Source organism: Mytilus edulis, chromosome 3, assembly GCF_963676685.1.
Source record: "Mytilus edulis chromosome 3, xbMytEdul2.2, whole genome shotgun sequence".
In the NCBI taxonomy this organism is placed as follows: Eukaryota; Metazoa; Mollusca; class Bivalvia; order Mytilida; family Mytilidae; genus Mytilus; species Mytilus edulis.
In genome coordinates this window covers 31,787,562-31,813,507 of record NC_092346.1, presented here as the reverse complement: position 1 = coordinate 31,813,507, position 25,946 = coordinate 31,787,562, and the positions used below count along the sequence as shown (strand labels likewise).

The window sequence follows — 25,946 nt, the reverse complement described above, 5'->3', positions numbered from 1 at the left end:
AATTGTTGTACTTTATATATCTATATGATAAAAGACATGAAGAACAAGAATGTGTCCATAGCACACCGATGCCCCACTTGCATTATCATTTTCTATGTTTAGTGGACAGTGAGTGTGAAATTGGGGTGAAAAATCTAATTTGGTATTAAAATTAGAAAGATCAAGTCATAGGAAACATGTGTACTAAGTTTCAAGTTGATTGGACTTCATCTTAATCAAAAACTACCTTGACCAAAAACTTTAACCTGAAACTTGCACTATCCTTTTTCTATGTTCAATGGACAGTGAAATTTGGGTCAAAAAAATCAAATTTGGCATTAAAATTAGAAAGATCGTATAAAGGGTATACGAAGTTTCGAGTTGATTAAGACTTCAACTTAATCCAAAACTACCTTGACCAAAAACTTTAACCTGAAGCAGGACAGACAAACGAACAATCGAACAAACACACAGACCAGAACATAATGCCCCTCTACTATTGTAGGTGGGCAGACACACCGACCAAAAAACATGATGCCCCTCTACTATCGTAGGTGGGGCATAAAAAGGAAACTTACTAGTCATTTTGGGGGCTCTTTATAGCTTGCTGTATGGTGTGAGCCAGGGCTCCTTGTTGAAGACCTTGACTTGGATGGAGACTTGTCTCAAAACACATATTCTTATATCTAATCAGAAGGTTTGAACTGAACTAGTTTTGGTACCATATGAATCATGGAAAAATCAAATATTTGACTGATCATTTTATCATCTTTTAAATCTTCAATCTTCAGTTTCAACAAGTGCAAATCTTCTTTTTTTTTTATGATTTGAAATTTTATCTTTGAAGGAAAATGTGAGATATGAATTCTTTTTCCTTTTCATTTCAACCAAGTGTTTTTGATACTAAAGGGCAATGTATTTTTCTATGAAGTTTTTTTGTTGGAATTTTTGTATTTTAATAAAGTATGATTTTGATACTAAAGTCCAATGAATTTTTCTATGAAGTTTTTTGTTGACACTTTTGTATTTCAATCAAGTATAATTTTGATACTAAAGGCCAATGTATATTTCTATGAAGTTTTTTGTTGACATTTTTGTATTTTAACAAACATATGATTTTGATACTAAAGGCCAATGTATATTTCTATGAAGTTTTTTGTTGACATTATGTATTTTAACAAACATATGATTTTGATACTAAAGGCCAATGTATATTTCTATGAAGTTTTTTGTTGACATTTTTGTATTTTAACAAACGTCTGATTTTGATACTAAAGGCCAATGTATATTTCTATGATGTTTTTTGTTGACATTTTTGTATTTTAACAAACGTATGATTTTGATACTAAAGGCCCATGTATATTTCTATGATTTTTGTTGTTGACATTTTTGTATTTTGACCAAGTATGATTTTGATACTAAAGGCCAATGATTTTTTCTATCCAGTTTTTATTGACATGTTTGTATTTAAGCTAGTTGTTTCTTGTTGGGTTTTTTTTGCCATGTTGTTGTCAGCTTTTCTTCTACCAAGGATTTGATAGTAAGATACAAATCCTTCCTTTGACTTACAAGTTTTGAATGAATGGCCCTTTGATATCGTCCACCTCATTTAATATTAGGTACATATTGGACAAACAAATATAATAAAACACAAGCAATTAGTTTATTACAACAATTTTTATTTCTCTGGAATTTTGCTCAAAATATTTGACAATCTCGTATTAAAATTCCCTAAAACTTTTCACAAGTCCCTAAGCATCAAGCTCAGCTCCACACTTCACCACACACATCATTGCAATCTTTCATTTCCTCATAGTCAGACACATTCAGACAATAATCAATTTCAGTGTATTTTTGGTAAACCTCGTGCATGATTGTTTAAGATTTTCTGAAAATTTGATACATCTTTTTCAGTTATTTTTTGTTCATTCTGGCATTGAAATGATAAAAAATGTAAATATATATTTATTGGGGAATCATAAAAGAAGTATAGTTAAGAAATGTAATATTGGACATCTTGAAACAATCTAAAATAATTGCTACAGATATACATATAAATATGTCTTTCTCTAGTTAAAATCAGTACAAAAAGATAAAGGAAAGATTTCAGCAGTCTCTGACATTAATATTACTTTACAATTAAATACACATGTAGTAATTACATGCCAGTTTAAAATCTGCACTTTAACATTTTTTTTAAAAACATCATAAATAAATGGTCAGCACTTAGAAATAACTTAGTACTTGTTTTTAGATAAAAGAAAAAAACAAAAAAAATCATGCTGTAACAAATCACAAACCAAAAACAAATTGGTTAATTATCAAAAAAAAAAAAATCTGGCAAATCGAATAAATATCAAGCTTAAAATTTGTTCAATCTAAAAAAAATATTCAAACAAACTTCAACAAAAACAACAAAACATTTACAAATTAAACTGCAAGTAGATCTACACAACCTGGCCAGAAAATATAAAAATGTCACACAAAGAAAAAACTCTTCAAATAATGATTTTTCACTTTAATACACAATAACATATATAAACATACATTCAACAAACATCTTTACTATACAAATAATTTGCACCAAATACTTTTTTTAACATGCACCATTAAATAAAATGTCCACTTCCAACACAATGGAACTGGCTGTAATTACAAAGGAATAATAATGAGGTAAATCTTAAAGCTTTAATTTAATTGGTCACCCCACTACAGGGCAACTCTTCTGATTGGTTTAACAATGTCATGTGACAAAAAATTCAAATATTCCATGGCACAAAAACATATTCCTTCAACTGAAGAGTTGATGTTTGACAGAACATACTTTGACGTGGAATGCTTTACAAAGTCATGGCCATTTAAATGTACATTTATTTTGATCATCATGAGGTATGTGGCACATATGTGACCAAGACGTGTTTCTTGTCCAGAGACAATAAAATACATATATAATACTTGGCAACTCATTGTCAACATGAACTGCGTTTTTTTTTAATAATACTTTTGCGTAGTTTTCCCCATATCCCATTATAACAAGTTGTGAAGACTAGTTTTAAAACTGCAGTCAGTTGTCGACTCCCTTACTCTGTTAGATTGACTAGCACACCAGTTACTTCCCTTGGCTAGCCTGCAACCGTTAGGAATTAGATTCCACACAATGAGTGACTGCTAAATGATTGAGAGATCACCGTGATTGTAATAAAATAGGCTGTAGTTTTAAACTACTGTACCCACAAATACTTTTTAGTCACGCTTTATTCCTTGGCTTAATTATGTTCGCAGGCCAAGCCAAATGTCCTTGTTCTTTTTAAAGCACAATGTTTTACTCCTGATTTTTATCCAGCATGAATATCCTGAATGTGTGCACCCATACTGTCCAAGCTGCCATGTAATGGAGGACTTTGAGCAGATCCCATCGACATGGGACTCATGCCGTGGGCTCCATGTCCCATCATCATATGATGCGGATGCCCTGGTATTAGCATTGCTTGCGAATGAACTGGTGGTCGTAACTGTGACATCTGAGAGTATGAACTACTGCCAGTGACAGCAGTACTTCCGAACATGTCACTACTATGCATACCCTGAACTCCAAGCATATCGTATCTCTGTCCTTCCATATGAGAATATCCCTTCATTTGATCATACATTTCACTACCATGTCTTCCTTGGAACACTGGAATTAAAATATTGAAAATAATATTAATAATTTTAATCATGTAATTCATTTTTTAAAATCTAAATTTACAACTATATATGTTTGCATTGCTATATATTTTGGCTTTGCTTATTTTGAGCAAAATATTCAACAGAACTTCAACAATGTTATTATTTCTTTTCTTCACATTTTTAGGTTGCTGTCTCACTGATACCTGACATGTCCTTCAAATTCAATATCATTATCAATCCAGAAAGATTTCATGTGCTTTAACAATTTGAACATTGTTTGTTTTCTATGAGCTTATCCTTTGAACCAATTAAAAGCTTTACAATAAGTTTAAACTGTGAACAAATTACACTTAAGCTGTGAACAAATCCACTTAAGCTGTGAACAAATCCACTTAACCTTTGATGAACCATTATGGTGACTTGAATAACACCGATATCACTCAGATTACAATTCTACCTTGACAGGTAAGTTTGTATTTAGCCTATAAAATACTTATTTAGCCGTGAGAATTGAAAGGTCAGTTTATCCCATTCATACAATAGAAGTTTACCTATAAGGGTCAGAATGGGGTTTACAGAATAGAGAATAAATGTAATAGCAACAAAAAATAGAGAATAGAGAAAATGTACAACAAAATAAAGAATAGAGAATAATGCAGTGCAAAAGTATAAAGAATAAATGTGCAAAATAAAAAGGAAACTTAGGTAACTGTAATGCAATACCGATAATATAATGATCAATGTGCATAATTGATAAATAATCTTGTAACAGAAAGACTATATAGTAAAATCATTTTCATGAGAATTTGCTTTACAGAATGAGAGTTATTTTTAAGGCTATTAAAAGAAAAATGCCCTAAAAATTTAAAGAATACAGATATTAAAAAAACCCATGCAGGTCCTCATGTCATTTACATTGTCAAAATATAGGACACATCTAGTCAAACTGGTTTTAAACTAGACATCTAGTCAAACTGGTTTGGTATAACTGACTGTTTCTTGCCCTAGATGTCTATTTCACAGTGACCTTATGTGTTTGTGCTAAGAGTACATTGTACTGTCAAATTCATTGATTTTCTGTTGGGACATGACCTACATTGTAAACATGCAAAATAGTGGCTTGAGATTTCAACTGATATTAGTATAATAAATTAAAATTTGGAATATTATATCCTGGTTGATGATGTTTTTTTTGGGACCAAGATGTTTTCTTCATTCTTGTTCACATTATGATTATTTTAACCTTCAACATTGTTCAATGCACATTTAAAGATAGAACAAATTTCAGCTCTCATTTAAAATATTTTGCAACTTAATAATAATCTGTCAGATTTGATGTAAACAAAAATCAAGATCCTGCAAGCATAGTCTATTTCTATAACAGTCAAGCAGATAGTTTTTTTTATATCTGAAAAAAAAAACTACCATGTAAAGAAATATGCAATTAAAAGGCCTAAAATAACCCCTAAAATTCAACATTAACAGATTTTTAACAATTAAATCAAGATGCACAAAGTTTTAAGTATTGGTCAGAATATAGGGTTCTTTTGTACTTAAACAATATCACAATAACAATAAAGTGACCTTAATTTTGGACAAGGTAAATGGCATGAAGCCAAATTCATCAACTCCTATTGTATGAATGGAATAAACTGACCTTTCAATTCTCAAGGCTAAATAAGTATTTTATAGGCTAAATACAAACTTACCTGTCAAGGTAGAATTGTAATCTGAGTGATACCGGTGTTATTCAAGTCACCATAAGCCTAATCTGGGATTAACAAATTCATCTTAATCCGATCTTTTGATTTATCGGAGGACAAAATATGTGTAGGAATCTTAGAACTACTTACTGTGAGGACTCATATGTGCCATGGCCTGGCTATCCCAACCCATACTCTCTGGACTATATCCATGACCTCCTGGTGCTGAAAAGATTAAGACAATGATTAAGATTTTCTTTCTACATGTATTTATCTTTATAAAACAGCTGTTTTACATGCAGAATTTACTTAAAAATTCATTATATAAAATATTTGTGGTCAGAAACTTCACAGATCGTAGTAATTCTTTCGAAATTTATAATTTCAGAAATTTTGACAAAAATAAATATTATTGTTCTGAACTTTTGTCTTATTTGCATATTTTTGACAGTTGATGGGTTTATGGGTTTAATATTATGTAAGACTACAATGGTTTATTGTTTCACTTGCAACATGCCAAAATGACCGTGTCATGAATTTTATAGAGAAAAACCAATGGTAATGTGGTTATAATGACAAATGTCTTCATTTCATTTCCGTCACTTTTATACCTACTAAACAATATACATTAGATTTTAATTAAGAAAAGGAAATCATAATTTTCGTGTTTATTTTTTTTTTGCATATTCTTTTGTCAAGTTGGCATTCTGCAAGTCACAATAATTTTTAATCCTTAAAGCTTAGGCAATTAAATGGCCATTTGGATTGAAATTGAAATGCTTGATGTATTTCCATACCAGAAGTTTTGAATCAAGAAAGGGGGAGGAGTGTAAATTTGCATAGTTAAAAATACATGGAAAGTTTTATGTTTTAATTTAAATAAATTTTTCAAATTTGATTTTTTTTTAGGTTATTAGTATAAAATTTGGCAAAAACAAACCAATTTTTTGTATATACTAATTGCTGTCCCCTGAAGTGTCCAGTGGCAAATATTAAAAAAATATTCATATTCTTACCTGCTCTATTTGATTGGTCAATCATTGGTTGCACTATTCTTCGCCTTGCATTAATAAACCTGAAAATAAAAAAAATAAAAAATAACTTTTTAACCAATATTATTTTTGCACTGGCCTTTTCTAATTATCATCAAAATAATTTGACTTTGGCCTAATTGTGGACAAACTGTCACTAAGGAATGATTAATGACTGATATACAAGTGAGGCGCCACACAAAAACCAGAGTCTAGATCATCATTTGCCAAGATTAAGACAAATTATCATTACTAAGGTGACCTCTGACCTCCCGTATCAACCTCAGTTCAGATATTTACTTCTAAATTACAACCGAAACTTAGCCAAATTTCACAGTTTATCTTCAAATTGTTGACAAAAGTCTTTAAACCATTCAAAAATGCATTTAATTCATGATAAATGTTTGTTGAGAAATGAAATGGATCAGAAGAGAAGGCTGGTGAAAACATCTTTTGCCCTAAATTACTTCTTTAGAGCCATTAAAAGTTTTTCATGAGATTAAGTTACAAGTTGATGAGCCTTTTGGATTCCTATGCCATTAAATTCCTCATCACCCTGCAGACAACCCTAATGATATTATTCTGCTCATTTTTTTTTTTTGCTAATTATTCCAATTCCCAGATGTAAATATAGAATTCATGGGGAACAAACTGCTAAGTAACATGTTGTATACAAAAGCAAACACTACTGGTAACTTTAATATGTAATAAGGCAAGGTTGATTTACACATATGGTTCTACTTTCAATAATCACCAAACTTTTATGCTAATTTCTTGAAATTTCAATACAAATAGACAACAAACACATGAAAATTCCAAAACTTTTTCAACAAAAACATAAAATTGTTAAAAAAAAAAAAATTGTCCCTACACTTCCCCATTTTTTTCAACCGCGAACAAATTTTTATCTATCTTGTCTAACTATGAAGAGAAACCCTTCTCACATGTTAACAAAATGTTTTGAAACTTTCCAACTTGATTTGAAGTTTTTCACACCCAAGACAGTGGCGGATCCAGAACTTTTCATAAGGGGGAGCCCGATGACTGACCTAAGGGGGGCCCTCTCCAGTCATGCTTCAGTGATTCCCTATATAATCAACCAAATTTTTCCCACAAAAGGGGGGGGGCCCGGGCCCCCCCCCCCCCCCAGGGCCCCCTGGATCCGCCTATGCAAGATGATTCTCTGCTCATTTGTATGTGATAGATATCAAAGACTTCAAACAGATACTCCAATTACTTAAATAGCTACAACCATTTGAAATTTTCAAAACTTTTACACAGATACAAGTTGAATATTCTTCATTTAATAACCCATACATATAACATCAAACAAATCAAGCAATTACTCAAATAGCAGTGAAAGTTTGCCTTTTGAACTTATGCATGTTGCATTCCAGATTAATTGTATCATAGAGGGCAATTTAAACGTTGCTTAATGTGCAAACAGACTGCTTGCTTTCTGGTTGTAACAAAGTCAATACTGTGTGTTTACACAATCAGATTCAGTCAACACTTGTAGGAGAATGCCTTAATGAATTTGATTAAATCTAAATATTATCTTGTCCAAACTCCCAATATAATCTTCTAGGTCTTTGTTTTCTTAACGAATTTCCACTTTATTTGATATTTGAGATGAGTAAAAGCTTTTCTGAGAACTGACTTAAAAAATTGCCCTCCTAAATATCTTGTTTATTTTATACTGTATATAATTTGAGAAGAGTAAAAGCTTTCCGAGTACCGATCTTGTTTATTTTACACCGTATATAAAATATCTACTTCGGTTTCTTCAGAAAATTTTAAACTGTAATTTAGATATAAATCTAATAGAGTCATACGTATAATGTTATTAATTCATGGAACATGACATCTTAGAACACTGCAAAAGCAATGGCAATCCTTAGCGTAAACTTGATACCAATTTCTCTTAATGTGTCCTGTCACAACTCAAATCAGATTTAGATATTTAAGCTTACATTGTTAGTTATGATAAAATGGGCTATTTCACGGCTTCACTAGGAGAAAATGGACACCAGCTAGCCATTGAAACACTTGTAACTTCTTGTATTCCAATAATCATTTCAACTAATGGAGTCTTAATTAATAAAATTCAGACTGTTCTTCATTAAGGAACTGCTGTCGCTGGTTGATTGAGTTTTACTTGTTGTACCAGTACCTGTGGTCGTGGAACAGGATGTTGATGAGTCTCTGTGTGCTGGATCCTCACTAGTTTCAATCCACGAATTATAATACCTGTCGTATAAATAAATGGTAGTAGTTGAAAATCTAAACGAAGTGATACAGTTTAGTAATTCATGATGCAAAATCACCAAAAGAAACTAAAAGCAAGGAACAACCCTTAAATTGCTGTTCTTTATCTCAAAGTAACAACATGATGCACAGATCACACTTTACTGCAAGTTCAAATGACTCTTCAGTTTGATATTTTATTAATTGCAGTTTGTGCATTACATTTTTATTTATTTTTAGGTCATTGCAGATCATTTTCAAAACTATTTTTCTCTATTTAGTAAACAAACATCAAAAAATTCATCTTACATGATTATTGTCTTCAACAATGTGCTGTAGATTCCTTTCTATTTTTTGGATACCAATTTTCCTGGATTTCATGATTTCAGGGGAACCACATCTTTAATTTTCAACAAATAGCTAATTTTCTTTATGAAATTTCTAAAAGATTTTTTGTAATATCAATCAAACAATGATACAAATATCCATAAAAAAGTAAGCTTTCTATGAAAATTGTTACCCATTACATAAAAGACCCCCCAAGAAACATAAATAAGTTAAAAAAAAATAGTTACCTGACAACATTCTCATGATTGAGACGAGACAGTAATTTGACCTCCCTGGTGATTTTCTTGTTGAAGTATTTACTTTTAGGATTCAAAGGTATTCTTTTAATTGCATATTTTCTTCTATCTAGTTTGTTTCTAACCTATAAAAAAATGTAGAAAAAAGTTTGTTTACAATGGCAATAAAATCATGATGGCTGAATATACATATATTACAAAGATGTCTTAGACTGATTAGACTACAGAATTGTGCAATGCAATCTACACACAGTGAACTTTTTCAAACCTAACTTGTCAGGGACTGATGATTTAGTTTGGATTAGACAGGTGATCAGCTGAAAAGTTCTGATCGATGAGTTCACTTAAGACAGGTTTTTGGCCTTTGCAGTGTTATATTTTCAGAAATTTAACTGTTCTGTAAAAGTCCTTTTTTTTTAGTTCACCACTAAGAACATAAGGGGTAATTTCAATGTTTGTACCGCAATTAAAAATATTAATATATGTCATTGGTTGAATATTCATTGTTTAAGATGTTGTTAACCTATCAAAACATGTGATGAAAATCTATGACAATATTACCCAGAATGCTTTAGATTTTGAAATGGCAAACTCGTTGGTAATCAAAACAACTAGTTTCAGTACTGAATGCATAATGAACCATCAGATGATTAGACTTCAGACTTCATGCAAAAAAAACAACAAATCACAAAGTTGGGATCAACACCCTTATTTGGCATATCTTTTCCAAATTTCACATTATAATGAACATGTGTGCTAAGTTTATAGTAGTTGTAACCACAAATTAAAGTAAATTTTCTTTAACCAAATATTATTGTGACTGAAACAGGAAAGACCAACTAACAACAGACAGACAGACTAAAGACCAGATTGGCACACCGACCTGACAGAATTAAGCCTCCCCTTAATTCAACTTTTTTAACTTCTTTGAATCAAGCATTACTGATGAGTCTATTGAAGACAAAACGTGAGTCTGGTGCAAATACAAAATTTCAACCCTGGTATCTATGATGAGTTTAATTAAACCTGCTCAATTAAGCAAGAAAATGGAGTCTAGGACACATTACAATGCCTATTCTGGATGTAATTACCTCAATGACATCACCAAATCCTCCTTTCCCTAGGGACCTAAGTCATCATCTTTTGAATCATTGTCTTTGTTTACGTCTTGTTCTATAATTAGAACAAGAGTGCACACGCTGAAATGTCTCGCCTTCTATACTAATCATTGATATTATGTTGATAGTCCTAAGTATAAAGCTAAGCTTTATAACAATTGTCACATAAACTTAACATTAACCAAGATAACTAAACAAAGACCAATGAACCTTGAAAATGAGGTCAAGGTCAGATGAACCATGCCAGGCAGACATGTACAGCTAACAATGCTTCTATACAACATATATAGTTGACCGATTACTTATAGTTTAAGAAAAATAGACCAAAAGGCAAAACACAAAACCTTAACACTGTGCAATGAACCGTGAAAATGAGGTCACGGTCAAATAAAACCTGTGCGACTAACATAAAGATCATAAAATATTTCCATACACCAAATACAGTTGACCTATGGCATATAGTATTAGATAAAAAGACCAAAACTCAAAAACTTAACTTTGACCACTGAACCATGAAAATAAGGTCAAGGTCACATGACATCTGCCCGTTAGACATGTACACCTTACAATCGTTCAATACAACAAATATAGTAGACCTATTGCATATAGTATGAGAAAAACAGACCAAAACACAAAAATTTACCTTTGACCACTGAACCATGAAAATGAGGTCAAGGTCACATGACATCTGCCCGATAGACATGTACACCTTACAATCGTTCCATACAACAAATATAGTAGACCTATTGCATATAGTATGAGAAAAACAGACCAAAACGCAAAAATTTAACTATAACCACTGAACCATGAAAATGAGGTCAAGGTCAGATGACACCTGCCAGTTGGAGATGTACACCTTACAGTCCTTCCATACACTGAATATACTAGCCCTATTGCTTATAGTATCTGAGATATGGACTTGACCACCAAAACTTAACCTTGTTCACTGATCCATGAAATGAGGTCGAGGTCAAGTGAAAACTGTCTGACAGACATGAGGACCTTGCAAGGTACGCACATATCAAATATAGTTATCCTATTACTTATAATAAGAGAGAATTCAACATTACAAAAAATTTGAACTTTTTTTTCAAGTGGTCACTGAACCATGAAAATGAGGTCAAGGACATTGGACATGTGACTGACGGAAACTTCGTAACATGAGGCATCTATATACAAAGTATGAAGCATCCAGGTCTTCCACCTTCTAAAATATAAAGCTTTTAAAAAGTTAGCTAACACCGCCGCCGCTGCCGTAGCCGCCGCCGCCGGATCACTATCCCTATGTCGAGCTTTCTGCAACAAAAGTTGCAGGCTCGACAAAAATACTATTACTCATCCTGATATTTTCCTTTTTTTTAAATTATGATTTTTAGGTTTCGTAAGTATTGAAGCTGCTTGATAACAACTATTTAATTTCAAAATAATTATAAACAATCAGAATCTTAGGTGAGTTTATTATTACTATTCAAATGAAAAGACAACAGTTGATATCAAGCAATATCCAATTCTCACAAGTTGTTGAATTCATTTCTCTTAAGTGGTTAAAATTCTATTAATGTTGAATAGAAAGTTTGTGACTCATTGATCAAGTCTTTTGCACATACCAGTATGATATCATATGTCCTGTTCCAGTGTCAAACTTCTTCATCAGACAATTTAAAATCTTATTGAACGCTCCAGAATGTGATAAAATTTGACAAAAATAAAACTTTTGGGTAATCTCCCTTGGGATTGGGGAAATATACATAATTATATTGGAAAAGGCCACATTAGCTTAACACAAAAATATTTAACTAAGATATAATTCATTTCCCAAATCTTTATTATCCTTGAAAAGGTTCAAATGAAACATTATGTATCCTAATGCAACAAGGCTTGTAACATTGTTTTTGATTTGATAACATCATAAATTTAAATGTTGTTTTCTGTCATTTTCATTAGAATGGAGATAACAATATTGTATTTTAAGCTCAGACAGCATCTATTGGTAATTTGATGGTTGCAAATACCTGTTTATTAAGGCGTCCCCAGAAAACTTAATTTGGGACCATCAAATCACAAGTTGATGCCATCTGAGCTTAAAACACAGTATTGCTATCTCCATTCTAATGAGACTGATAGAAAACAACGTTTACTAATGTGTTGCTAGTAAACTTAATTTGCGACCATCAAATCACCAATTGATGCCATCTGAGCTTAAATTCAGTATTGGTGTCTCCATTCTAATGAAACTGATAGAAAGGAATGTTTACTAATGTGTTGCCAGTAAACTTAATTTGCGACCATCAAATCACATATTGATGCTGTCCAAGCTTTAAATACAATACAGTTATCTCTTCATTGTACAACTAAACTATACTCATTTCAGGGCCATTTATAGCTAACTATGCGGTATAGGCTTTGCTCATTGTTGAAGGCCATACAGTGACCTATGGTTGTTAATTTCTGTGTCATTTTGGTCTCTTGTGGAGAGTTGTCTCAATGTCAATCATACCACATCTTCTTTTTTATATAAAAAATACACAACATACTTTTCTCATTTTCTTCTGTTGCAGCTGGTTTGTGAGGAGCATAATGAATGGTGTGTGGTAATTCTTCTTTGATAAAACTATGGTCCAATAATTGATAGACTGACCAGCGATGTCTCTCACCTTTCATCAAACATCTAAAACAATTATAAAAAGTTCAAATATAATAAATTTTCTATTGCAAATGACACTATTTATGATAATGATATCATTTTAAATTTCAGTAGCAAACAGATTTACACTTATGCATACTTGATTTCCTTTCAATTTAGTAATTTTCAATTAGTGAACAAAAGCAAAGTGAAATTATTCATACAACTAAATATAAGTCCTACATAAGTATAACATTTTTTTAAATTACCAGCTGAACCCGCCCCTCAGGTACAGGATTTTCTAAATGTGTAAAAAGACCCATAGGTAGCCTTGGGCTGTTTTCTGGTCTTTAATTGTTCGTTCTCTTTGACACATTCCTCATTTCCATTTTATTTTGCCATAGCTTATGTTCAGTCCTTTTTTCTACTCATCTGTTTAAATATCCCTTTAAGGGTATCTTTCACCTTTCATTTTCATACAAATTATGCAGTCAAGAAATCTTGAAATAAGCGGGAAACATAATAACCTACTGAAATAATGTTCTTTTTTAAATCTCAAATCAAAGTCAGATTAATGAATATAAGTCATACAACACAAATCATACTTAGTTAAGAAGTCTTGAAACACCGGAGGAAAATTTTGTGGTATTTCTGGCTTGTCTGGATCAGCATCCAATCCAATAGCTACAGATAACAGTATCAAACCCTGGAAAAAAGAACAAGACATTGAATGATAAAATAACACCAAAAGGCTTTAACAATTTATCTTCCATTTAGTTTCTACTTAAAAGTGACTTTGAAGACTTTTCTTTCATTTTCATATCTTTATTATTTAACTTAAGTTTAAGGACACTCAGCATGCATATAGGACTCAAATCTGTTCTCGTTTTTTTGGTTTGGTTAATGGCTTGTGTTTCTTTAAAGGGGAAGGGAGGTAAACAAAACTAGAGGCTCTCAAGAGCCTGTGTCGCTCACCTTGGTCTAAGTGCATATTAAACAATGGACACGGATAAATTCATGACAAAATTGTGTTTTGATGATCATGATGTGTTTGTAGATCTTACTTTACTGGACATTCTTCTTGCTACAATTATCTCAATCTATAATGAACTTGACCCAGTAATTACAGTGGAAAATATTTTCTAAAAATTTACAAAAATTTACAAAAATTTATGAAAATTGATAAATAATGACTATAAAGGGCAATAACTCCTAAAGGGGTAAACTAAAAAATTGGCCATGTTGACTTATTTGTAGATCTTACTTTGCTGAACATTATTGCTGTTTACAGTTTATCTCTATCTATTATAATAATCAAGCTTATAACCAACAACTGCAGAATTTCCTTAAAATTACTAATTCTGGGGCAGCAACCCAACAACAGGTTGTCTGTTTTGTCTGAAAATTTCAGGGCAGATAGATCTTGACCTGATAAACAATTTATTCTCTGTCAGATTTGCTCTAAATTCTTTGGTTTCAGAGATATAAGCCAAAATCTACATTTCGCCCCTATGTACTATTTTTAGCCATGGCGGCCATCTTGGTTGGTTGGCCAGGTCAGGCCACACATTTTTTAAACTAGATACCCCAATGATGATTTTGGCCAAGTTTGGTTTAATTTGGCCCAGTAGTTTCAGAGGAGAAGATTTTTGTAAAAGTTAACGACAAACAACGCCGACGGACAACGACGACGGACGCAAAGTCACTTGGCCCTTTGGGCGAGGTGAGCTAAAAAGCATTTTGTATAAGTTTCATAACATTTGGTTGAAACAAACTGAAGTTAAAGAATGGAAACCAACTTTGGGAAGTATGTAGGACATACATACAGATGGACAAGGGTAAAACTTAATGCCCCTTCTGCTTTGGCATAAATAGGTATTTTACAGATGTAATTTGGTTACAAAGTACAAGCATACCATATGAAGTTATTTTTATGTTTTCATCAGATAATTCAGAGGCAATCAAGTCAAAATACAAAAACAATAATCATAGTAATGTTTTTTTTTTTTTTATAAATCAAGATCCTCACCAATTGATAAACATCTCCTTTCTTTCCTCCCCTAACTGGTATCAGTTCTCTATCTCCTGTAAAGTGGACACCAGGTCGGGAGGACTCCACAGCATAGTATAGATCTGACAACCTGAAAATCAGTTATAACTATAGATTATCGTTGATCATCTCAAAGAAAGTGAGAAAAGCAATCAAGTTGAGATGACCAACGATAATCTGTACATGTTTATTGCTATTTTACCTATGACTCCATTGTTTAGTTTATTGACAATGGGCAGTAGACCCTTAGTTTCTAGAGATAATTTTTCATATCACTCTACTGTGCTGAGAAAGGAAATTATCAGTCAGTAAGATCAAAGGAAAATTTTGTAAAATTGTAATAAGTGTTAAAACGAGGAATTATTTGAATCCGGAATAATTTTGAATTTTGGAGAATAGATAAGAAATGTATGATGGAAACAAATTAATTTAGGAGGGTTAACCATGCATGGATGCATGGCTAAGGGGTTAGTTAGTTCATACTGAAATATCAGTGAAAATAAACAGAACTAACCATCTTTAATAAAAAAGATGTGTTATGATTGCCAATTGAGACAACTCTCCACAAGAGACCAAATGACAGAAATTAACAACTATATGTTTCCATATACCAGACTTGGGGTCAATTACATTGGAATGTAATTAATCAAATTACACATTACATTGCAAAAATGATCAATTACACTAATTACACATTACACAGTTTTGGAAATGTAATTAATAAAATTAATTTAATTAAATACACATTACATTTCATCATGATATTTTTTAACAATATATATATCATACATGTGTAAAATATTCATGTAAGCATAGTTTAAGCGTTGCATTTGATAATCATTAGTTATTTTAATGTTTTGTCATTTAGTCTGAATCTCTCTGGTCTGAACACTTTGACAGCAATTCTAAATAGTCTTTCTAGCTAATGTGGCAGATGTTGCTTGATCAGAACATAGAAGTTCCATGATCAAAAGATCATCATATTGATAGGAGAGGGAATTGGTTCCTATTAACTTGTCAATACATCAAGGGGTATTTTGACATCTCAGAAATGAAGTCATTTAAAGTAAACATAATGTAAAGAAAACGATTATAAATAAATCAAAAATACTTTGTTTTACTTTAAAAACATTAATAAGTGTGCTTGTCACAATATTGAAAATAATTTTTAGTACAAACAATGTATATTATGTCTAAATATTAGCAATATTTTGCTATTTAGATAAAATACATGTAATAGTGGCATTGCCCCTGGACATTTTAATCTGATTAATTGCTGTTTGTTTTTACAGCTGTTAATTTTTATTTCTATAATCCTTTTGTGTATACTAATTTAATAAAATGATTTTGTGTGCAGTGATTTTAAATTCTAATAATTCTTTATTCCGTAAGCAAATATACAGCTCATAGGATTAAATACATACACAAATTTAATACAGTTTACATAAACATATACAGCATTAATATATAGCGGAGTTTGGCATACAATTTACATTGGAAATAAAGGTACATAACAAAAATCAAGTGTTACAAATTTTCTCTGCCTCATACAGGTATATACCCAGATTATTTAATTCTTTAATATTTCTTACAGATAGTAATTGAACTAATTTGAAAGTAGATGGGTTTCTATAATAATATATCTTAATATATTTACTTCTGACATTTACATATTTATCACAACCATAATTCACAATACTTGTTACACATGTATCAAATAAGGATATCAAAGTCTCACACTCTCAGTGTTATAACAATCATCATAAATCTTACTCAATAAACAAAATGTAGCCTTTCTACCCTCTTCAGATAGTGTTTTCTGTGTTACAGTAAAAGTACCGTTATAGTTTAATAACAAACCAAAATATACAAACTGATCACACATTTCTATCATATTACCATTCAAATACCATTTTTCGTTCTCTTTCAGTACACCTTTGTTACGAAAAACAACTATTTTGGTTTTTCTTAAATTAATGTCAAGACCATTCTTGTAGGAACTATCATATACAGTGACTATCATTTTTTGTAATTCAGAAATACTTTTGCTGAAGAGAACTGTATCATCAGCATACATAAACAGATAAAGATTTAACAATTTTACTTCATATGGTTCTATTCCTTGTTTAATTAACTCAATTTCTATGTCATTTACATAAATTGCATATAAAAATGGTGATAATGATTCGCCTTGCATTAGGCCAACATTACAATGAAAGAAATCTGAAAATTCGGCATCTAATTTAACACAAGTTTTTAACTTAGAATACATTGATTTAATAAGATTTAGTAAATTTCCACTAATACAATGTACCGCATTTTAACATTTTTTGCCATAAAACATAATGTGACACACTGTCGAAAGCTTTGACAAAATCAATAAAACAACAATAAAACTGTCTAAGAAAGATTTTTCACAGTGACACATTTTTATACGACCGCAAAAATTTTAATTTTTTGGTCGTATATTGCTCTCACGTTGGCGTCGTCGTCCGAATACTTTTAGTTTTCGCACTCTAACTTTAGTAAAAGTGAATAGAAATCAATGAAATTTTAACACAAGGTTTATGACCACAAAAGGAAGGTTGGGATTGATTTTGGGAGTTTTGGTCCCAACAATTTAGAAATTAGGGGCCAAAAAGGGCCCAAATAAGCATTTTCTTGGTTTTCGCACTATAACTTTAGTTTAAGTGAATAGAAATCTATGAAATTTTGACACAAGGTTTATGACCACAAAAGGAAGGTTGGGATTGATTTTGGGAGTTTTGGTTCCAACAGTTTAGGAAATAAGGGCCAAAAAAGGGCCCAAATAAGCACTATTCTTGGTTTCCGCACAATAACTTTAGTATAAGTACATAGAAATCAATGAAATTTTAACACAAGGTTTATGACCACAAAAGGAAGGTTGGGATTGATTTTTGGAGTTGAGGTCACAACAGTTTATGAATAAGGGGCCAAAAAGGGGCCCAAATAAGCATTATTTTTGGTTTTTGCACCATAACTTTAGTATAAGTTAATAGAAATCTATGAAATTTAAACAAGGTTTATGACCATAAAAGGAAGGTTGGGTTTGATTTTGGGAGTTTTGGTCCTAACAGTTTAGGAATAAGGGGCCCAAAGGGTCCAATTGAACTTTGTGTGATTTCATCAAAAATTGAATAATTGGGGTTCTTTGATATGCCGAATCTAACTATGTATGTAGATTCTTAATTTTTGGTCCCGTTTTCAAATTGGTCTACATTAAGGTCCAAAGGGTCCAAAATTAAACTTAGTTTGATTTTAACAAAAATTGAATCCTTGGGGTTCTTTGTATGCTGAATTTAAAAATGTACTTAGACTTTTAATTATTGGCCTAGTTTTCAAGTTGGTCCAAATGGGGGTCCAAAATTAAACTTTGTTTGATTTCATCAAAAATTGAATAAATGGGTTCTTTGATATGCCAAATCTAACTGTGTATGTAGATTCTTAATTTTTGGTCCAGTTTTCAAATTGGTCTACATTAAGGTCCAAAGGGTCCAAAATTAAACTTTGTTTGATTTTAACAAAAATTAAATTCTTGGGCTTATTTGATATGCTTTATCTAAATATGTACTTTGATTTTTGATTATGGGCCCAGTTTTCAAGTTGGTCCAAATCAGTATTCCATATCAAGTATTGTGCAATAGCAAGAAATGTTCAATTGCACAGTATTGCACAATAGCAAGAAATATCTAATTGCACAATATTTTTTTGAGAGGATTAATATTCAACAGCATAGTGAATTGCTCAAAGGCAAAAAAAACCTTTTAAGTTCATTAGACCACATTCATTCTATGTCAGAAACCTATGCTGTGTCAACTATTTAATTTTAGATTTAAAAAGTTTGAAGAAGAAATCTTTAATTGATTTGTAAAATCTTGACATTTGTTTTGTGTAAAAAAAAAACATGTAATGTCAAAAATTTGATCACAATCCAAATTCAGAGCTGTATCACGCTTGAATGTTTTGTCCATACTTGCCCCAACTGTTCAGGGTACGACCTCTGCGGTCGTATAAAGCTGCGCCCTTCGGAGCACCTGGTTTTGTTTGTGTTTAAAGGTGATTAATTACTTATCAATCTATTTACTTAAAAGGTCTCTTTCTTAAAAACTATACAACCCTAATATATGATCTAAATTATAAGACTAATAAAAAAATCTGTAGGTCGAACAAATAAAATAAAAACTTCAGAATAAATTACAGACTTTTATATATTAAAAGAAAGTATTTGATATCAATATTTGAAAAATAAATATAATTTTACAATTTATATTATAAAACACAAATCCTTATCTTTTTACAACACCATAGAAGTACATGTAATTGAAATGTAATTTAAAAGTAATTGAGCATTACATGCCTTTTTCAATGTAACTAATTAAATTACCATTACATGTAATTCAAAAAATGCTCAATTACACATTACATTCAATTACATGGAAAATTGTAATGCATTACACTTAATTACCATTACATTTTCAATTACCCCATTCCTGTTCCATACAGTCTTCAACAATGAACTAAGCCTATATCCTACCGTAGTCTAAAATCATTCATCTTGTCAGTTCGTTAGGTATTTGTGTTTGAACTTAACACACGGGGAAACTCCGCATTGACGTCACTACGCTACTTCCGGCGTAGAAAAACAATGTAGAATACATTTTTTCTGCACTTTTGAATACAAAAACATTTCTGAAGGTAAGTTTTCATTGTTGTTCTCAATTATTGCTAAAAAATGCCAAATTTCTAATGCCCGTTTCAATCCCGACTTCCGAATGTCTAAAAACATTCTAGAACTTCACAAAATCCCACTTCCGGCCTCCATTGCTTTGTGTACATTCCATTCAGCGTCATCAATCTTGTGGCAGGCAATACAGGTCAAGCAAATCGTATTTTTAGGAATTTTAAAATGAATTGCTCCTTACATCTTTCGCGATTTTCCCGCGAAAAAAGCCCAACCAAAATGAAAGGAAAAATAATTGAAAAAACGGTGCCCATGCAATAATTTTGTACAGAAATATAGAGTAGGTTAATGAAAAATAGTTTACATTTATTTTTCATAGAATTTTCTTTTTATTCATTATAAAAAGATCGATATTCTGACCATCATGACTGTAGATAAATATTCATACAGAATTCCATTGATGTCAAAAGGGATGGCAAAAAAAGAGTTTTCCTGTTGAATAAAACCCAAAATTATTGCAAACTATTTTGAAGCAATATCCCACAAAGAAATAACGTAATTGCTGTAGACTGGAAAATTCCATAATTGACAGTAGAGCAATTTGATTGGGTAGAACGAATTGACATCACGTGATTTTGACGCCATTGAAATTTAAATGTAAACAAACAAGGTCAGAAGGTTCAGTATGGGACAGCATCGTACATTTAGTTACTGACAAATAATTATGAGTTACCAAGCTTGACAATACATGGTAATAAAAAATGAAAGCTAAGTGTACAGAAAAAATCAGAAAAAAATAGCCTTAGGATAACGACTTATCATTACACCTGGATACTACATAGTCAGCTATAAAAGTCCCTGAATTGACAAATTTAGTTTGGTTAGTTTCCATCATACATTTCCCATCAATTCCCCAAAATTCAAAATCATTCAAAACTCAAATAACTCCTTATTATAATCAAACAAAATGTCAAATTAAATTTGTAACAACTTTTGTTGTTTGTACTTCAACTCGGTGGTTTAATATCTATATATCTGAGAACATTTCACAGACCTACTTGATAAAACAAGTACAAAACACATATTTTTCTTCAGGTTTTTTTCATGATTTTTATTCAATAAATTTTTAAATCAGAATTTGTACCATACAATTATAGCTCTAGAGACATTTCACACATTTTTGGAGTTTCAGATAAGCAGAGCAAGCCCTACTGGTAATTTTTGATAACAAATCAGCTTTACTTTTCCTCTTTGAATTGTTTAACACTAGTCATTTTGGGGCTTTTAGAGCCTGCTGTTTAGTGAAAAGGGCATACAAACATGCCATATGTAATTATTCAGATAAAAACAGTACTTTTACCTGTAATTGTTAACTTTTTAAACATTGAGACTTGGATGGAGAGTTCTCTCATTGGCTCTCATACCATATCTTCTTATTTATATCAAGTAATAACCCACACCTTACTTTAATCATACAACAATGTCTGAATTATGTATATCTACTATCAGATAAAATACTTACCTCTTATCTATACTATAATCACCAATCCTTATTCTACCATTCTTATCAACAACTATACTGGAAGCCTGCAATATATAAATGAGCATAATAATTTTAAAAGACAAGAGTGCACACACTGAAATGTCTCGCCTTTTTTACTAATCATTTATATTATGTTGATAGTCCTAAATATAAAGCTATATTACAACTAACAGTCTATTATTTGAACTTGGAATTATTTTTAATTATGGAATTTGCTTGATTTTTTGTTATTGAAATTTTTAATAAATTTCATGTTTATTTAATAATTTCATGTTTATTCTGTACTGAAATGTTCTGTGCTGTGCACAACACTTTCTATTACAAAGAAAATAGTATATTTTCAATAGAATGTACTGTGCCACCCACACCACTATCTAACCAAAATACATTGTATGGAAAGTGTAATTAACCACTCACATGATCATAATACCAAATAAACATGGAATTTATCAAAAAATTTAAACACAAGAAATTATGCAAATTCCATAATTAAAAATAATTCCAGTTCAAATATTAGCCTGTTAACTGTCACATAAACGAAAAATTAACCAAGAAAACTAAACATTGACCCATGAACCATGAAAATAAGGTCAAGGTCAGATGAACCATGCCAGGCAGACAATTCTTCCATACAACAATTATAGTTGACCAATTGCTTATAGTTTGAGAAAAACAGACCAAAACATAAAAACTTAACACTGATCAATGACCCGTGAAAATGAGGTCAAATAAAACCCGCACGACTGACATATAGATCATAAAATATTTCCATACACCAAATATATTTGACCTATTATATAAAGTATTAGAAAAAAAGACCAAAACTCAAAAACTTAACTTTGACCACTGAACCATGAAAATGAGGTCAAGGTCAGATGACACCTGCCAGTTGGACATGTACACCTTACAGTCCTTCCATACACCGAATATACTAGACCTATTGCTTATAGTATCTGAGATATGGACTTGACCACCAAAACTTAACCTTGTTCACTGATCCATGAAATGAGGTGGAGGTCAAGTGAAAACTGTCTGAAGGGCATGAGGACCTTGCAAGGTAGGCACATACCAAATATAGTTACCATTTACTTAAAATAAGAAAGAATTTAACATTACAAAAAATCTTTTTTTCAAGTAATCACTGAACCATGAAATAAGGTCAAGGACATCAGACATGTGACTGATTAAAACTTCGTAACATGAGGCATCCAAGTCTTCCACCTTCTAAAATATAAAGGTTTTAAGAAGTTAGCCGCCACCACAGGATCACAATCCCTATGTCGAGCTTTCTGCGACAAAAATTGCAGGCTCGACAAAAACAACTGCATAATGATTGGTGCCATTACCATATGAATACAGAGGATTTTTATCTTCACAAATTCAAATATTCACTCATTTATCTTGAAATTGGATCAATATTTTATTGTATGACATGAAGAAAAGCAGAAAGACTGATGCAGTGATGGAGAAGGAATATTCACAAAAGCAATATTTATTTCAATACACACAAAATTAGGTAGTTACATAAAATTGAAAGAGAACAGACCAGCCGCAAGAAATCTAGCTGACACCTGTCTTTTAACTAATTTTATTTGCTAATTGAAAATTAAGCCGAATAAATTAATTTAAGACAGCAAAGAAGATAGTTCTGTTTTAATTGTTTATTACTAAGACTTATATAAGGAGAAAAATATTTACACTGTAAATTAATGATGTCTCTATTCTGGTCAAAGGGGCAGAGTTGTTCTACTTATTTAAACAAAAAAATGTGATATTATAGTAGACCTTTTGCATACAGTATAAGAACCAGATGCTCCGCAGGGCGTAGCTTTATACGACCGCAGAGGTTGAACCCTGAACGGTTAGGGCAAGTATGGACACAACATTCAAGCTGGATTCAGCTCTAAATTTGGATTGTGATTAAATAGTTGACACAGCATAGGTTTCTGACACAGAATGAATGTGTTCTAATGAACTTAAAATTTTTGTTTCTCTTAGAGCAATTCACTATGCTGTTGAATATTAATCCTCTCAAAAAAATGTTTGAAGAAATTTTCTTTTTTATTTATGAAATTTCAAATGAGAAAAATTGAACCTAATTTTTTTAATCACATCCCCCTTTCCCTTATTCCAAAACTAATCTCAATTAAAATTTCTAATGGAGTTTGCAACAATAACTACTCATTTAAATACATCATAAAATATTAAGATGTAAAAAAACTGCTTGTTATCACTGAATGGTAAAGATTATTTTAATTTATCAGTTGGTAGTAAAAAGTGAATATACATTGTATATTGTATATAACAAAGATTTAAGTTGATTCTGGACAAAGAAAGATAACTCCAATTAAAAAAAAATCTTGCTATTGCACAATATTTTGCAATTAGATATTTCTTGCTTACTATTCTGGACAAAGAAAGATAACTCTAATTAAAAAAAATTTGATATTTCACAATATTGTGCAATTAGATATTTCTTGCCATTGCGCAATACTGTGCAATTGAAAAGACTTGCTATTGCACAATACTTAATATAATAATTTTAGATCCTGATTTGGACCAACTTGAAAACTGGGCCCATAATAAAAAATCTAAGTACATTTTTGGATTCAGCATATCAAAGAACTTCAAGATTTCAATTTTTGTTAAAATCAGACTAAGTTTAATTTTGGACCCTTTGGACTTTAGTGTAGACCAATTTGAAAACAGGACCAAAAATGAAGAATCTACATACACAGTTAGATTTGGTATATCAAAGAACCCCATTTATTCAATTTTTGATGAAATCAAACAAAGTTTAATTTTGGACCCCGATTTGGACCAACTTGAAAACTGGGCCAATAATCAAGAATCTAAGTACATTTTTAGATTCAGCATATCAAAGAACCTAACTGATTCATTTTTTGTCAAAATCAAACTAAGTTTAATTTTGGACCCTTTGGACCTTAATGTAGACCAATTTGAAAACGGGACCAAAAGTTAAGAATCTACATACACAGTCATATATATTGACAGTTAGATTCAGCATATCAAAGAACCCCAATTATTCAATTTTGATGAAATCAAACAAAAGTTTAATTTTGGACCCTTTGGGCCCCTTATTATGTTGGGACCAAAACTCCCAAAATCAAACCCAACCTTTCTTTTATGGTCATAAACCTTGTGTTTAAATTTCATAGATTTCTATTTACTTATACTAACGTTATGGTGCGAAAACCAAGAAAAATGCTTATTTGGGTCCCTTTTTGGCCCCTAATTCCTAAACTGTTGGGACCTAAACTCCCAAAATCAATACCAACCTTCCTTTTGTAGGCATTAACATTGTGTTTAAATTTCATTGATTTCTATTTACTTAAACTAATGTTATTGTGCGAAAACCAAGAATAATGCTTATTTGGGCCCTTTTTTGGCCCCTAATTCCTAAACTGTTGAGACCAAAACTCCCAAAATCAATCCCAACCGTTCTTTTGTGGTCATAAACCTTGTGTCAAAATTTCATAGATTTCTATTAACTTAAACTAAAGTTATAGTGCGAAAACCAAGAAAATGCTTATTTGGGCCCTTTTTGGCCCCTAATTCCTAAAATGTTGGGACCAAAACTCCCAAAATCAATATCAACCTTCCTTTTGTGGTCATAAACCTTGTGTTAAAATTTCATAGATTTCCATTCACTTTTACTAAAGTTAGAGTGCGAAAACTAAAAGTATTCGGACGCCGGACGACGACGACGACGACGACGCAGACGCCAACGTGATAGCAATATACGACGAAATTTTTTTCAAAATTTGCGGTCCTATAAAAACAGACCAAAACACAAAAACTTAACTATATCCACTGAACCATGAAAATGAGGTCAAGGTCAGATGACACCTGCCAGTTGAACACATACACCTTACAATCATTCCATACACCGAATATACTAGACCTATTGCTTATAGTATCTGAGATATGGACTTGACCACCAAAACACTGGACATTTGTATACCATAATACGTCCCGTCGTCCCGTCAAAACTTTGACGGGCGTATAAAAACTTTAACCACAGAGTGAATATTTGTGGACGCCGACGTCGCCGCCACAGCCAACGACAACGACAGAATGTAGGATTGCTATGTCTCGCTTTTTCGACTATATTTAATTGAACAAGCATACACTTTGAATATAATTTGAACATCAGTTACCTACCCTTAGGTACTTATGTACCACATCTTTTTTGTGTAAATATTCTAAACCATACAAAATTTCCTCTGTGTAAGCCTTGATAATATCTACAGATAGTGGACGTGATTCTGTTATATGTATGTTGAGACTAGCACCTCCAGAGTAGTCCATTAAAATCTGTTTGGAAAATATAAATAAAAACAATTATAAGATATAGAACAAAATTATATAATGGTGAGGTCTTATATATGCTACTGATATCATGCTAAGAAATCAAATTGAAAATGTAAAAAAGAATTTCTCATGTTTAACACAATTGATAACAGTAATGTTTAAATATAATTAGTTGTAAATATGACTTTTCTGCATGACTGATACAAATGCAACAACATATATTTCTATTCAAAATATTGACTGAGACCCATTGTAAGTCACATGACTCATGTCATATCAATATTTATTGCAAATGGTAAATGTCCTTTATGATGACTTGACATTGATATCACTAAAATTATAATGCTCTGTTAGCATCTTCA

The 25,946-nt window shown here is 31.5% G+C and overlaps 2 protein-coding genes across 2 annotated transcripts in view; both read right to left on the bottom strand.

Moving 5' to 3' along the window:
* Positions 1–10,346, bottom strand: part of LOC139516250 (homeobox protein Meis2-like) — a 45,568-nt gene extending 35,222 nt beyond the window's left edge. The window contains exons 1-2 of the mRNA XM_071306245.1: positions 10,305–10,346; positions 9,205–9,338 (exon numbers count right to left, since the gene is read on the bottom strand). The gene's annotated coding sequence lies outside the window, so the exon portion shown is untranslated. The remainder of the gene's footprint in view (positions 1–9,204; positions 9,339–10,304) is intronic.
* The window catches only part of LOC139515176 (eIF-2-alpha kinase GCN2-like), a 56,176-nt gene continuing 31,867 nt past the window's right edge, over positions 1,638–25,946 (bottom strand). The window contains exons 10-19 of the mRNA XM_071304738.1: positions 25,435–25,587; positions 21,229–21,293; positions 14,984–15,095; positions 13,560–13,660; positions 12,866–12,999; positions 9,775–9,836; positions 9,205–9,338; positions 6,368–6,426; positions 5,502–5,576; positions 1,638–3,655 (exon numbers count right to left, since the gene is read on the bottom strand). Coding sequence (XP_071160839.1) covers positions 3,315–3,655; positions 5,502–5,576; positions 6,368–6,426; positions 9,205–9,338; positions 9,775–9,836; positions 12,866–12,999; positions 13,560–13,660; positions 14,984–15,095; positions 21,229–21,293; positions 25,435–25,587 — 1,236 coding nt within the window. The 3' untranslated portion in view covers positions 1,638–3,314. The remainder of the gene's footprint in view (positions 3,656–5,501; positions 5,577–6,367; positions 6,427–9,204; positions 9,339–9,774; positions 9,837–12,865; positions 13,000–13,559; positions 13,661–14,983; positions 15,096–21,228; positions 21,294–25,434; positions 25,588–25,946) is intronic.